The 15,167-nt window shown below is 45.0% G+C and overlaps 1 protein-coding gene across 3 annotated transcripts in view; it reads left to right on the top strand.

Annotated features, from left to right (window-relative positions):
- LOC141133752 (NACHT, LRR and PYD domains-containing protein 3-like) overlaps nucleotides 1-15,167 on the top strand; it is a 48,701-nt gene that overhangs the window by 19,581 nt on the left and 13,953 nt on the right. For all 3 annotated transcript variants that reach the window (XM_073623289.1, XM_073623290.1, XM_073623287.1), the window contains one exon: nucleotides 10,108-10,251. In XM_073623289.1, coding sequence (XP_073479390.1) covers nucleotides 10,108-10,251 — 144 coding nt within the window. The remainder of the gene's footprint in view (nucleotides 1-10,107; nucleotides 10,252-15,167) is intronic.

Raw genomic sequence — 15,167 nt, 5'->3', positions numbered from 1 at the left:
ACCTCCCAACCGTCCCGGTTTCTGTGGGACAGTCCCTCAAATAGAACATTTTCCCGGCATCCCACATACGTGGGCTTTGTCCCGCATGGGTGGCAGCTGCAAGTCGAGTACAGTGACTGTATACTGGACCTGCATCCGCTCTGTTAATCAGAATGGAGGATGCTCCCTCTTTGAGTGAACTGCCCCATGTATACAAAACATTACTGTCCGGGAAGCCTCCAATCAGGGATAGCTTGCTGCAGCCAATCAGCTCTTCTTGCTGGACTTGGTGTCCTTTTTGTTTACTTTGGAGAAACTGCAGCTAAACAGGTCGGCACTCAATGTTGGCTATGTGAGCAGACTGTGTGATTTAAAGCCTTCTTAGGAATGTGAGAATCCCCAGTGCGCCTGCATCAGCTTTGCCAGGCTGAGCAATAACTAATGGAGCGTCTCAGCAACTCAGATTTCCTTTAATTGCTGGGAGGATGTCAATAGACGTCCTCTTGTGCATGAGCTGCCTGCGCCCCCTCCGGTTGATCACAGATCGGAGTAAGGGGCCGATCCCAGGGGGGGGGGATTCATTATTAGATTAGATTCATTATTAGAAGGCATGCTTCAGGTGATTTAAAGGCATCATAGATGTACCTTAAGACCTCGGTCACACCAGTACGACTTCAGGCACGACGGGCAATTTACAAATCGTACCTAGAGTAGCATCTAATTTGTTTCTATGGCAGTGTCTTAAAGTGGTTGTAAACCCTCGGAAAAAAAAAAAAAAACCTGCAAGACAAAAGCATAATGAGCTACTTACCTTACATCGAAGTCCCCGCAGCGGTCCTCATACCCCCCTCCAGCCGGCGACATTTCTCTCGGGGGTTACTTGCAGGTATCGCGGCTCCGGCGCTGTGATTGGCCGGAGCCGCGATGATGGCACGCACGCGGGAGCTGCCAGTAACGGCGCGCTCACTGAAGCAATGGCACATATGTGCCGTTGCTTCAGTTTGCCCCAGTGCGCATGTGCCGATGACATCGGCACATGCAGGGGACAGGGGGATATCTCCTTCACCGTGCAGGTTTAGGACATAACCTGGGTAGCTACAGGCAAGCCTTATTATAGGCTTACCTGTAGCATGAAAGGGTCTGTAATGCCGCGTACACACGGTTGGACTTTTTGTCTACAAAAGTCCAACGGACGCCGACGGACTAAAGCTGGCTGGTAATCCGATCGTGTGTGGGCTTCTCCGGACTTTCAGCAGACTTTTTCAGCCTCAAATCCGACGGACTTTAGATTTGAAACATGCTTCAAATCTTTACGTCGTAACTACGACGGACCCCGAAATCCGCTCGTCTGTGTGCTAGTCCGACGGGCAAAAACCCACGCTAGGGCAGCTATTGGCTACTGGCTATGAACTTCCTTATTTTAGTCCGGTGTACGTCATCACGTACGAATCCGTCGGACTTTTGTGTGGTCGTGTGTAGGCAAGTCCGTTCGTTAGAAAGTCTGCTGCAAGTCCGCGGAAAGTCCGCCGGAAGTCCGCCGGAAGTCTGTCGGACAGGCTGTCGGACTTTTGTAGACGAAAAGTCCGACCGTGTGTACGCGGCATAAGGGTTTACAACCACTTTAATAGATACAATTTCAAGCAGTGTGATTTGAGAAGTAGTTCATGTATTACTTTTTTCAGGACTTCAGCACAATTTCACTGCCATAGACTATAGTGTAAATTGTGCTGCAAATTGTGCCTGTGTCCTTATCAGCACTACTTGAGCCTGAACAAAGTGAAAGAATAACGCTTTGCTAGTTAAATTGTGAAGTGGAAGGAAAATGATAAATGGTTTTCAAAACGTTTTACAAATAAATATGTGAAAAGTGTGTGTGTGTGTGGGGGGGGGGGGGGGGCATTTGTATTCAGCCCCCTTTACTCTGATACCCCTAACTAAAATCTAGTGTAACCATTTGCCTTCAGAAGTCACCTAATTAGTAAATAGAGTCCACCTGTGTGTAATTTAATCTCAGTATGAATACAGCTGTTCTGTGAAGTTCTCAGAGGTTTGTTAGAGAACCTTAGGGAACAAACAGCATCATGAAGGCCAAGGAACACACCAGACAAGTCAGGGATAATGTTGTAGAGAAGTATAAAGCAGGGTTAGGTTATAAAAAAATATCCCAAGCTTTGAACAGCTCACGGAGCTCTGTTCAATCCATCATCGGAAAATAGAAAGAGTATGGCACAACTGCAAACCTACCAAGACATGGCCGTCCACCTAAACTGACAGGCCGGGCAAGGAGAGCATTCATCAGAGAAGCAGCCAAGAGGTCCATGGTAACTCTGGAGGAGCTGCAGAGATCCACAGCTCAGGTGGGAGAATCTGTCCACAGGACAACTATTAGTCGTGTTCTCCACAAATCTGACCTTTATGGAAGAGTGACAAGAAGAAAGACATTGGTGAAAGAAAGTCATAAGAAGTCCTGTTTGCAGTTTGTGAGAAGTCATGTGGAGGACACAACAAATATATGGAAAGGAGTGCTCTGGTCAGATGAGACCAAAATTGAACTTTTTGGCCTTAAAGCAAAATGCTATGCGTAGCGGAAAACTAACACTGCACATCACCCTTCCCACACCATCCCTACCGTGAAACATGGTGGTGGCCAACGCTGTATCCTGGCCTAGGCCAACAAGGCCCAGGCTTAGGGCAGCACTTTGCAGGGGGACAGCACGGAAAGAGTCCCCGCTGGCTTGCTCTACACTGTTATGCCCTGTACACACGGTTGGATTTTCCGACGGAAAAAGTGCGATCAGATTGTGTTGTCAGAAATTCCGATCGTGTGTAGGCTCCATCGGACTTTTTCCATCGGAATTTCTGACACACAAAGTTTGAGAGCAGGATATAAAATTTTCTGACCACATAATCCGATCGGTTAAATTTTGATCGTGTGTAGACAAATCCAATGCACAAAGTGCCACGCATGACCAGAATAAATTAAGAGAGGAAAGCTATTGGCTACTGCCCCGTTTATAGTCCCGACGTACGTGTTTTACGTCACCGTGTTCAGAACGATCGGATTTTCCGACAACTTTGTGCGACCGTGTGTATGCAAGACAAGTTTGAGCCAACATCCGTCTGAAAAAATCCATGGATTTTGTTGTCGGAATGTGTCCGATAAATGTCCGATCGTGTGTACAGGGCATTAGAGTTTGTGAAAGACCTGAGACGAGGGCGGAGGTTCACCTTCCAGCAGGACAACGACCCTAAACATACAGCCAGAGCTACAATGGAATGGTTTAGATCAAAGCATATTCATGTGTTAGAATGGCCCAGTCAAAGCCCAGACCTAAATCCAATTGAGAATCTGTAGAGTATTGGTAACTGTAAGCGCAAACACACAAGTCCATATATAACAGGAGATATAAAGGGCTGAGCAACTTAGTCCATAGGGGACAGGCTGGAAGTTCAAGGGTTAAGTGGCAACCTGTAATGTAATGGTTAAAGTAGGCTGGTAGGCTAGGCGGCTGCTGTCCTCAGAGAGCTGGCTCTGTGATGGATGAGAGAGGGGTAGAGAAGGAAGCGCCACCTGAGTGTAGTATTAACAAATGATGTTTAATGACAACAGGTAAAAACACACTTACAGGATAAAAACATTCTCCCAACCTCCCTGCTAGCCCTCCTCCCTGGACGATCCCTCCCCTGGATACCGAACCCGGAAGCGGACGGACGACCTGTGACGTCACGCACGCTCCACGTGCGCTCCACACCGGCCCCTAGTCTCTTCCTGATGGCCACAGAAGGAGCTCCCGGCTGGTAATCCACCTTCTGCAGCCCAGCATCCCTGCAGCGTCACCACCACAGGATCAGAGGGAACACCGAGGACCACATACCTATACAGATGAGCTTTTTATATGTTTTTATCCTGTAAGTGTGTTTTTACCCGGTGTCATTAAACATCATTTGTTAATACTACACTCAGGTGGCGCTTCCTTCTCTACCCCTCTCCCATTGAGAATCTGTGGCAAGCCTTGAAAATTGCTGTTCACAGACGCTCTCCATTCAATCTGACAGAGCTTGAGCTATTTCGGAAAGAAGAATGGGCAAAAATGTCCCTCTCTAGATGTGCAAAGCTGGTAGAGACATCCCCAAAAAAGACTCGCAGCTGTAATTGCAGAGAAAGGAGGTTCTACAAAGTATTGACTCAGGGGGGCGCACATAGGCGTGAGCAGCCTATTGCATTAGGGTGTGCACCCCAAAGCTTAAACATACACACTATATAGAGAGCAGTAAATGGTGTCAGTAGGGCAGGGATTGGTGTCAGTCATTTATTTTTATTTTTTTATTATTATAACTTTTTTACAATTGTATTATTTTTTCCAATAATTTATTATTATTATTATTATTATTATTATTATTATTATTATATATTTTTTTTTACAATTTATTAGGAGCCCCATTGAGGGACTTTGGTGAAATATCATGGGTCTGAACAGCCTCACTTTTGAGACAGAGAAAGGGACTGAGGACAATGATTTCCCAGTCCCTTTCTCTGCAGCCAAGCAGTAAGGGGAATCTGCGCAGCACAGCGTGATTAGGGTGTGTCCAGGCACACCTGGCACACCCTGTGCGCACGCCTATGACCCCACACTTTCCACATATTTATTTGTATCATTTATCATTTTCCTTCCATATGTGCCAATTTGTGTTGGTCTATCACATAAAATCCCAATAAAACACATTTACGTTTTTGGTTGTAACATGACAAAATTTGGAAAATTTCAAGGGGTATAAATACTTTTTCAAGGCACTGTAACATCACTGTTTCCACCTGTGACATGGACAGCAGCTCTCACTGAAGTCATATCAAATCCTTACAAATCTCACAGGAGTAGTGCTGAAGTAATGGTTGAAGTTGGTCTTCAAATCACACTACTTTAACCCGTTCCAGTCGGCGCTATAGCTGAATGACGGCTACAGCGCGGACCTACATTGCCGGGAGGCCGTTGTATGACGTCCTTCCCTTTGCACGCTCCCTGCGGTGCGCTTGCAACGCGCTCTGAGATCACTGAGTCAATGAGACTCGGGTGATCACAGATCAGAGTAAGGGGGTGATCCCGGCCTCTTACCACGTGATCAGCTGTCAGCCAATGACAGCTGATCACGTGATGTAAACGGAAGATCGTTTTTTGTTTTCTCCTCACGCTGACAGTGTGAGGAGGAAAAAAAAGCCGATCACCGGGTTAAGGGACATCGGTCCCGAAGAGGAAGAGGCACAGCCATCTCACCTGTGCCCACCAGTGCCATCTGCCAGTGCCACCTACTAGTGCCCACCAGTGCATATCAGTGCCACCAATCGGCGCCACCTATCAATGCCCACCAGTGGTGCCAGTGTCCCATCAGTGCCTCATCAGTTCCACCTAGCAGTGCTGCCTATCACTGCCACCCATCAGTGCCCATCACTGCCACCCAGCAGTACCCATCACTGCCACCCATCAGTGCCTCATCAGTTCCACCTAGCAGTGCTGCCTATCAGTGTCACCTACCAGTGCCCATCACTGCCACCCATCAGTGCCACCCATCAGTGCCAGCTATTAGTGGCACCTATCAGTGCCCTTCAGTGCCATCTATCAATGCCCTTCAGTGCCACCTCTCAGTGCCCACTAGTGCCACCTTATAAGTGCCCATCAGTGCCACCCATCAGTGCCACCTCTCAGTGCCCATCAGCGCAGCCTATCGGTGCCCATCAGTGCAGCCTATCGGTGCCCATCAGTGCAGCCTCATCAGCGTACATCAATGAAGGAGAAAAATTACCTGTTTGCAAAATTTTATAACAAAATATAAAACTGTTTTGTTTGGTTTTTTAAAAAAAAAAATCGGTCTTTTTTCATTTTTTTAACAAAAAATAAAAAACCCAGTGGTGGTCAAATACCACCAAAAGGAAGCTCTATTTTTGGGAAAAGAATGATAAAAATGTCATTTGGGTACAGTGTAGGGTGACCACGCAATTGTCATTCAAAGTGTGAGAGCGCTAAAAGCTGAAAATTGGTCTGGGCAGGAAGGGGGTTTAAGTGCCCGGTAAGCAAGTGGTTAAATCAAACCCAGTGTGACCGCAGGCTTAGGCTTAGGTAAAATTTAGAAAGTCAATGGCAGCATTCTGATTTAGCAGGTATAAGCTCAGGTGTGTTCAGATCCTAGCCTAATCCCATTTATAACAGTCTGCAATAAGATAAATATCACTTAAAGACAAAGCTTTTTTTTCGAGGCAGGTTGGGCAGGGTCAGGGAGGCCCCATCAGGTAGGCTGTACGGTATGAAGCCCCATGATTTCTAACAGTGGCCCTGCACACATGATAACCAGGGATGAGCCTGATGTTCGAGTCGAACGTAAATTCGACTTGAACATTGGGTGTTCGCCCACTCTACGAATTTAGAACATTATGGGGCGTTTGCGGGAAATTCCAGCACCCGCGGAACGCCCCATAATGCACTGCGAGATCGTCACATGATATTAGAAGGGGGTGAGGTCACCCGGTTACGTCACCAGATGGCCCCGCCCTCAGCTATATAACAGCTGTCATCGCGAAAAGGCTGCAGTCGCGGGGACGCTTCCCATCGAGGCAGAGTTTTTTAGTTTTTTGGGGTTTTTTTATGGTCGTCGTGCTGTGATCGAAGATGGATTTACATTGCGGGACACTTTTTTTTTATATAATGAAGGAATTGTCCCAAACTGTCTACTGTCATTTTTACTTTTTTGACACTTTTTTTGGTGAATAAGTAGGGGTACAATGTACCCGATACCCATTCACATAGCCTCTCTCTGGTCCCCCCCCTCTTTTTTCGGTTGTGTGCTCGAATAAGAGTCTGGTATGGATTTTGGGGGGGACCTCCACATCATTTTTTTTATTTTGGCATTTTTTCAATGATTTTTATCAATTACAGCCGCGAGCAGTTTTAAAATTAAATTTTTTCCTTTAGAAATGTCATTTTTCTGTGGTACTGTTAAAAACATGGAAAAGATGCGCTACTTTACAGGCAGACTAAGGGGACCCCCAGGCACAATATTTTTATTGTTTTTTCTTTAAGCATTGTTAAAATCACTGCTCCTGAACAAACGTCCCTTTTAGAGAAAAAAAAACATTAGTACATGTTCCCTAGGGCAGGACCCGGGTCCTCAAACACTTTTTTATGGCAATAACTTGCATATAAGCCTTTAACCACTTAAGGATCTCTTTTTCAGTTTTTCAAGTTAAAAAAAGAGTTTTTTTTGCTAGAAAATTACTTAGAACCCCCAAACATTATACATTTTTTTTCTAACACCCTATAGAATAAAATGGCGGTCATTGCAATACTTTTTGACACACCGTATTTGCTCAGCGGTCTTACGGTACAAGCGCACTTTTTTTGGAAAAGATTAGCTTTTTTGAATTTAAAAATAAGACAACAGTAAGGTTAGCCCAATTTTTTTTATATTGTGAAAGATAATGTTACGTCAAGTAAATTGATACCCAACATGTCACGCTTCAAAATTGCGCCCGCTCGTGGAATGGCGTCAAACTTTTACCCTTAAAAATCTCCATAGGCGACATTTAAAAATTTCTACAGGTAACCAGTTTTGAGTTACAGAGGTGGTCTAGGGCTAGAAATATTGCTCTCGCTCTAACAATCACAGCGATACCTCACATGTATGATTTGAACACCGTTTTCACATGCGGGTGCTGCTCATGTATGCGTTCGTTTCTGCACGTGAGCTTGGCGGGAGGGGGCGCTTTAAAAAAAAAAAAAAAAATTCTTATCTATTTTACTTTATTTTATTTATTTTTACACTGTTTTATTTAAAAAATGGGTCACTTTTATTCCTATTACAAAGAATGTAAACATCCCTCGTAATAGAAAAAAAGCATGACAGGACCTCTTAAATATGAGATCTGGGGTCAAAAAGACCTCATATCTCATATTCACACTAAAATGCAATAAAAAAAAAAAAACAAAGAGCTATGGGCGGAAGTGGCATTTTGACGTTGCTTCCGCCCTGCTATGGTACATAGACAGGTGGGGGCCATCTTCCCTTCACTCGTCTCCATACCCAGCCACGGACAGGACCCAATCGCCTCCGCCACTACCGACAGCTTCGGAGGGCACGGGAGAGCGGAGGGAGGGGGGCCCTCTCCCGCCGCCGATAACGGTGATCTCGCGGCGATCCCGCCGCAGAGACCACCATTATCGTAAACCGGACCGCTGCCTGAAGACGAGGATATCTGGGTTATGGCAGCTAGCTGCTGCCATAACAGAGATATCCCGCTTCGAAGTGTCGACGTATATAGTCGTGCGGTGGTCCGGAAGTGGTTACGAGAAATTAGTCTTAAGAACATTGGACCAGAAGAGGAAATAATATGAGGAAGGTCAGTGTATGGAGATTCCTGTGCTCACCACTGACAGTGTAATGATCAGACACTGCAGAGGGAACTGCTATACAGAATGGATACAATGTTGCAGAGACAGAACTCCGTTGTGTACCTTAGGGGATCAATCTTGTCACACAACCGAGTCTGCAACATTGTATGTTCTGTATAGGAAAGAGGTCATGCTCTGCAACATTGTATGTTCTGTATAGGAAGGAGGTCACGCTCTGCAACATTGTATGTTCTGTATAGGAAGGAGGTCACGCTCTGCAACATTGTATGTTCTGTATAGGAAGGAGGTCATGCTCTGCAACATTGTATGTTCTGTATAGGAAGGAGGTCACGCTCTGCAACATTGTATGTTCTGTATAGGAAAGGGGTCACGCTCTGCAACATTGTATGTTCTGTATAGGAAGGAGATCACACTCTGCAACATTGTATGTTCTGTATAGGAAGGAGATCACGCTCTGCAACATTGTATGTTCTGTATAGGAAGGAGGTCACGCTCTGCAACATTGTATGTTCTGTATAGGAAGGAGGTCACGCTCTGCAACATTGTATGTTCTGTATAGGAAAGGGGTCACGCTCTGCAACATTGTATGTTCTGTATAGGAAGGAGATCACACTCTGCAACATTGTATGTTCTGTATAGGAAGGAGATCACGCTCTGCAACATTGTATGTTCTGTATAGGAAGGAGGTCACGCTCTGCAACATTGTATGTTCTGTATAGGAAGGAGGTCACGCTCTGCAACATTGTATGTTCTGTATAGGAAGGAGGTCACGCTCTGCAACATTGTATGTTCTGTAGAAGATCACTCTCTGCATTTCTTATGATCAACAGCTCCATCTAGTGGTCATAATGCAGTATTTTTTCCTGATTCCCTCACTTCTTACAAATAAATGAAAAACATTTGAACTGGAGAGAAAAAGTTTTTTAACTCTTCAGGTTGAATGTACTGAGGGCTATTTTCTCTTATTATCAAATGTTATGGAATGTTACATTTACCCTTTGAAAGGCAACACGTAGAAACTGACATTTCACACACATATTACAAACATTATTTGTGATTTTTTTTTCTTTTGTTAATGTTGAGACATCACGCCTCAAATTTTCTATAAATAGACCCATAAAATGATTTCTAGTGCACACAAACACAATAAAACTCTCCATCAAATATAAAGGATGAGGATGTAATAAAATACAAATCTGTCCAAAGCGTGATCACTTGTGAAATGGTGAGAAACTACAACCCCCAACATTGGGAATAATCAATGTACTAAAAGTCTTTAAAGCTCATTAATCAAAGTTCCCTAAAAGAGACCCGAAATGATTCATCTCCCTCCAGGGTGTGAAGACCCAATATGTGTTGTACAATAGATGTGTACATGACCTGTGTGTCCGAGGGGGATGTGTGTGTGTGCACAGACCAGACCCCCAACATGAAAGGATAATAGGGGGTCTTGTTATTATTAGTACACATATATAGGGTTCCCCAAAAACTGTATTGGGGGTGAGATGAGTAGTGGAAACCCCTGTGTAGGGAGGTCGGAGATCCTGTATATATGCCAGGGGCCTCCTTTAAGTTTTGTCTGGGGTGAGATCTCAAAGACTGTTCAAAGCCACCAATGGCAGCCAAAGCCAGCCATGTGGAAGGAAAATGTTATGGGTGTTATTCTTTTTGTTCTTGTTGTCAGAGGCCATACATACTTGGTGGTAATAATTATATCATTATTGTGGTTTAGATTTCAGCATTGTACTATTTCCAGTAAAGATTGTCTGGGAGAGGAAAAAGCAGAAGATGAAGAATCCTCCTCTTCAGAAGATATAATGAAGTCTGATACTCTTTCCTTTCTGATTAACCCAGAAAGTAAAATTCAGGAATTATGGTAAGAGAAATGTGACGTCTTGTGATTCTTCCCGTCTCTCAGTATTTTCTTATATCTCTTGGTGTCCTCCATCCTCACCGATGTAGAATCTTCCATCACCTGTCCTCTTCTCATGTCTTCTTCTTTCTCTGAGGGGATCTTTCTCTTTGTAATCTCATCCATTGGATATGCAGTTCTCCTTAAAGTAGAATAGTAACTGGCTATGTACATATGGAATGAACATCCATATTTCTAACAAGCAGTGAATACAGTCTAAAATGGCTGCTTAATCCACAAGCTCCCGCTCATGGAGGTCTTGCTTCCGACTCCCGGCAGAGGATAATTAGCGTGAAGATGGGGAAAACTTTGAGGAGTGCCTCCACATCCTGTTCCCACTCAACTAGAAACTCGGATACACAACTCAGCCAGAATATACCAGAGGTTTTCCAGACCCAGCAGAGGAATACTGCTGATTCTTCACAGGCCTCGTCCCGGACCTCCCGCTCTGCTAGTTAGAGGCCGGCGGGCGCACAACTCACAGGTGCTATAACATGGACTATATGGACTTTCATTAGTCAATTTTAATAATTTTAACTCCTTTGACCATTACTATCCCCTTATGATGTCCAACAGGCTGGCGTGTTAACACTCAGCTTGATGCAAGCACCGACTTATCTATGTGTGGCACAACTCACAAAGCCCACCTCACTCGGCTCTCATACCAGCAAGCATTGGGGTCTGGGTGTCAGGCACCCTGGTTGGAGGCCAAGCTAACAAGAGGGCTTCCTATACGGCTCTGGTCCAAAATCCCCTGAAGGTGGTGACAGACAGTGACATTCTCTTTCTGTCTATCCACCTCAAGCATGGGGCATATAGCTTACCGACATGTCCCTCGAGGACTTGAAGTCTTTTGAACTTGAACTGGCAGACTAGTATAGTGCTCTCTGATTTCCATCTCTGCTGAGAATGGCTTCCTCAGATGATCTCCGAGTGATCCTCCCTTACGTGTCGCAGATCTTTCCCACCGGCCTTGCCTCCTCCGTCTGTGTACAGAGCTCCAGGAAGTGGTAGTCCCATGGCCTCACTTGTGCACCAGAGAGCATGCAATGACTGATTCCACAGAGTACCAACTCTCATTCCAATGCCCCGTACACACGGTCGTACTTTTCAACGGAAAATGTGCGATCGGAGCTTGTTGTCGGAAATTCAGACCGTGTGTAGGCTCCATCGGACAGTTTCCATCGGAATTTCCGTTGCACAAAATTTGAGACCTGGTTCTCAAATTTTCCGACAACAAAATCCGTTGTAGGAAATTCCGATTGTGTGTACACACAAAGTTCCACACATGCTCGGAATCAAGCAGAAGAGCCGCACTGGCTATTGAACTTCATTTTTCTCGGCTCGTCATATGTGTTGTACGTCACCGCGTGCTTGACGTTTGCAATTTCCGACCAACTTTGTGTGACCGTGTGTATGCAAGACAAGTTTGAGCTGACATTCGTCGGAAAAAATCCATGGATTTTGTTGTCGGAATGTCTGATTGTGTGTACGTGGCATAACAGTAATGTTCATTTCAGTGGTTAATTACCCTGGCTTTGGCTCTTATTCTTTTTTTGACTGAACTCATGTTTCTACACCCTGGAATTTGCTGATTGACTATACCTAAACTTCTCCCTCCTAGCAAGGTTGCCCATTGGGATGGCATCATATCGTTCAAGTTCTCAGTGAAATTACTGTATGTTATATCACATGACTGGAGTCTCTCTCATGCATGATTATTGCTTGCCTTAACTCACTTGGAATGTGGGTTTCTCCTCATGTCCACCTCCCCTCCCCAATACATCTCCTTCCCTTGTCCTCATCTATACCCTCTCCTCTGCCTCTCCTTCCCCTTTCGCTCCTCTGTATGCACCACTTCCTCCCTATACTTCCTCCAATACCATACCGTGTTTCTTTTTTTCCCCTTATTCCTCCCCCATCGTTTCTTTCTTCTCCATTCCACCCTGAGCTCCTACTAGATATCTGCAGTACATAGGCATGCACCCCTCACATGATCCCTGCATTTAACCATTGTTATTTCATTTGCCTCCACACAATAACATCCCAAATGTTTATGTACTGGACATGAGTATACATAGCGGACAGGAGCTTTGACTGCCTCGTAGACACTCCTTCTTTTTTTTTTTTTTTTTTCAGATTGTCCTCCCTTACATACATGTTAACATTGATTTTTTGACGCTGCCTCTGTTATGCTGGTATTCCACATTTTAGAGAACATGGCACTTTATGTCCATTCCGTGGATGCAATTCTTGAGCTCACCTAAGATTCTCTATGGCTGCCACGTAACCTCGTGTCTGGAACTTATGTCTAGGATTTTTGCTGGCTGATAATTATCTTCCAGGGGGGGTTGTTTGTTTTTATTTTCTACATGTTTTGCTGCATTGTACACTTTCATGAACATGACATTATAGAGAGCATGCTCTCCCATTTTTATGAGTGCTTTGATGTTCTACTATGATACTGTCTACTCTTAGGTATGGAGTATTATTTCTACCTCATTTGAAGGCAAGTGTGACCACCATTACACCTTCCCCTTTCCCTTGTACCTCTTATGCCGCATACACATGATCGGACTTTACGGCATACTTGGTCTGGCGTACCGGATTTCGTCTGACAATTCAATCGTGTGTGGGCTCCAGCGGACTTTGTTTTCTCAAAAGTTTGACGGACTTAGATTTGAAACATGTTTCAAATCTATCCGATGGACTCGAGTCCGGTCGAAAAGTCCGCTCATCTGTATGCTAGTCCGACGGACAGAAACCGACGCTAGGGCAGCTATTGGCTACTGGCTATGAACTTCCTTGTTTTAGTCCGGTCGTATGTCATCACGTACAAATCCGACAGACTTTGGTTGATCGTGTGTAGACAAGTCCGTTCATTCGGAAAGTCTGTCGTAAAGTCCATCGAAAAGTCTGCCAGGCAAAGTATGCCATAAAGTCCAGATATTTGAGATGAACAAGATAGTTACCACCGCTCTAGGTGACCGGGTTCAAGCTTCCCGTCCTCCGCTGTGTGGATGATTGTGAGAGCCCCAGGTGCCGGCAATTGCTATTCCAATGGTATGTGTGTGTTTTGGAAAAATCTGGACAGCCGCACTCCGGATTGGAAAAGTGAAAAATAAAATCCTCTTTATTGAAAAAGTAATAACATGATTAAAATCCATACATGGCTTTGTTGGGATAATGCAGCATAACCGCTAACGCGTTAGCGGTTATGCTGCATTATCCCAACAAAGCCATGTACGGATTTTAATCATGTTATTACTTTTTCAATAAAGAGGATTTTATTTTTCACTTTTCCAATCCGGAGTGCGGCTGTCCAGATTTTTCCAAAACACACATATGCCATAAAGTCCGGTCGTGTGTACGTGGCATTACGTTCCTCCTATACCTACATGCTGCAGGCGCAGTGCTTTAAATATGAACCTTTATTGTGGCTTGTATTGTTTTAAAATTTCATGTTGGCTGAATCCTCTCAAAGTCCGAATCCTCCGACTTTACACTTTCCCAGTGATCTACATTGGAATCGGTGTCATTTACTACTTCTGATAAGAAATGCAGTCTCTCCCCCCTCCCCCCTCTTATTTGTAATTATCTCTATGGTCCGGAGATCCACACCTGACCCAAACACAGGCTTATGTGTAAGTCCTGCAGGTCATCACTTGGTCTATTTTGTGCTCTTGTAATCTCTCCTCAACCATGGAGAGCGTTAAGCCTCGTACACGCGATTGGATTTTCTGATGGGAATTATGTGATGACAGGCTGTTGGTGGAAAATCCGACCGTTTGTACGCTCCATCAGACAATCGTTGGCCAACTTTCCTTGGACAAATGTTGGATGGCAGGTTCATAAATTTTCCGCGGACAACGGTGTGTTGTCGGATTTTCCGAGCGTGTGTATGCAAGTCCGTCGGACAAAAAGTCCAAAGTACAAACACGCATGCTCGGAATCAATGCTCACCAAACACAACACTAGCAGAAGGTGCCCAAAGGGTGGCGCTAAAGAGATGAAAAACCACGTAGTACTTCACTACCTTCGTGATTGTTGGCCAAGAATTGTGTGCCGTTTGTATGCAAGACAAGTTCCTGGCCAACGCCCTTCGGACAAAAGTCTGGCGCTTTGTCTGAGGAAAATCCGATCGTGTGTATGAGGCTTAAGTCCCGCCATGCTTTCTTATCCCTCCCGTCCCCACCTCTTATTAGCCCTTCTGCAGTGAGGGCATACATGAGGCAAATTAGGGATCAGCATATGAGGCTTTACATTGCAATACACTACTCCCTCTTATGTTTTGTTATACTTCGAAAGTATCTAGTCTGCTTTATTCATTTCACTATGCGCTCTCATGTCCTGGTGATAACGACTTGTTTGTGTTTTCTCACATGTGGTTTTATAGTTCTTCATGTGATTGTTCTTGATGGTGTTGCTTCCCTGTGGCCATAACGCTTTCTACCCCTTGGGGCTTTGTGCCGCATCAGTGGCTTATTTCTCTCATAAAGGCCAGTGCACTCCTGCATAGATCCACCTCTGTTACCATAGGCGTGCGCAGGGGGTTTGCCAGGTGTGCCTGGGCACACCCTAGTCACCAAGGTTGCCAACCATGTAGTGTCTGTAAAAAGCCAGAGGCTACAGTTGCTCCACGTCTCTGCTGCCTCCTTAACCAATAGTAACGAAAATGCCTAGCCCCCTTCCCCAGCGTGCCTTATTTGACTTTACAACAGAAGGTGCCGGCAGCTGGAGCTGGCAGAAGAGGGAGGACACAACACAACCTGCAGTGTGGGACAGGATTCAGCCTACCAGGAGAAGCTAAGCACAATGTAGTCAGTACACATACATACACACTCATGCATGTGTGTTTGAGCTTTGGGGTGCACACCCTA

Source organism: Aquarana catesbeiana, linkage group LG03 (assembly GCF_042186555.1).
Source record: "Aquarana catesbeiana isolate 2022-GZ linkage group LG03, ASM4218655v1, whole genome shotgun sequence".
Classification (NCBI taxonomy): domain Eukaryota; kingdom Metazoa; phylum Chordata; class Amphibia; order Anura; family Ranidae; genus Aquarana; species Aquarana catesbeiana.
The sequence above is the reverse complement of the archived record's forward strand: the minus strand, read 5'-3'. Positions and strand labels throughout refer to the sequence as shown.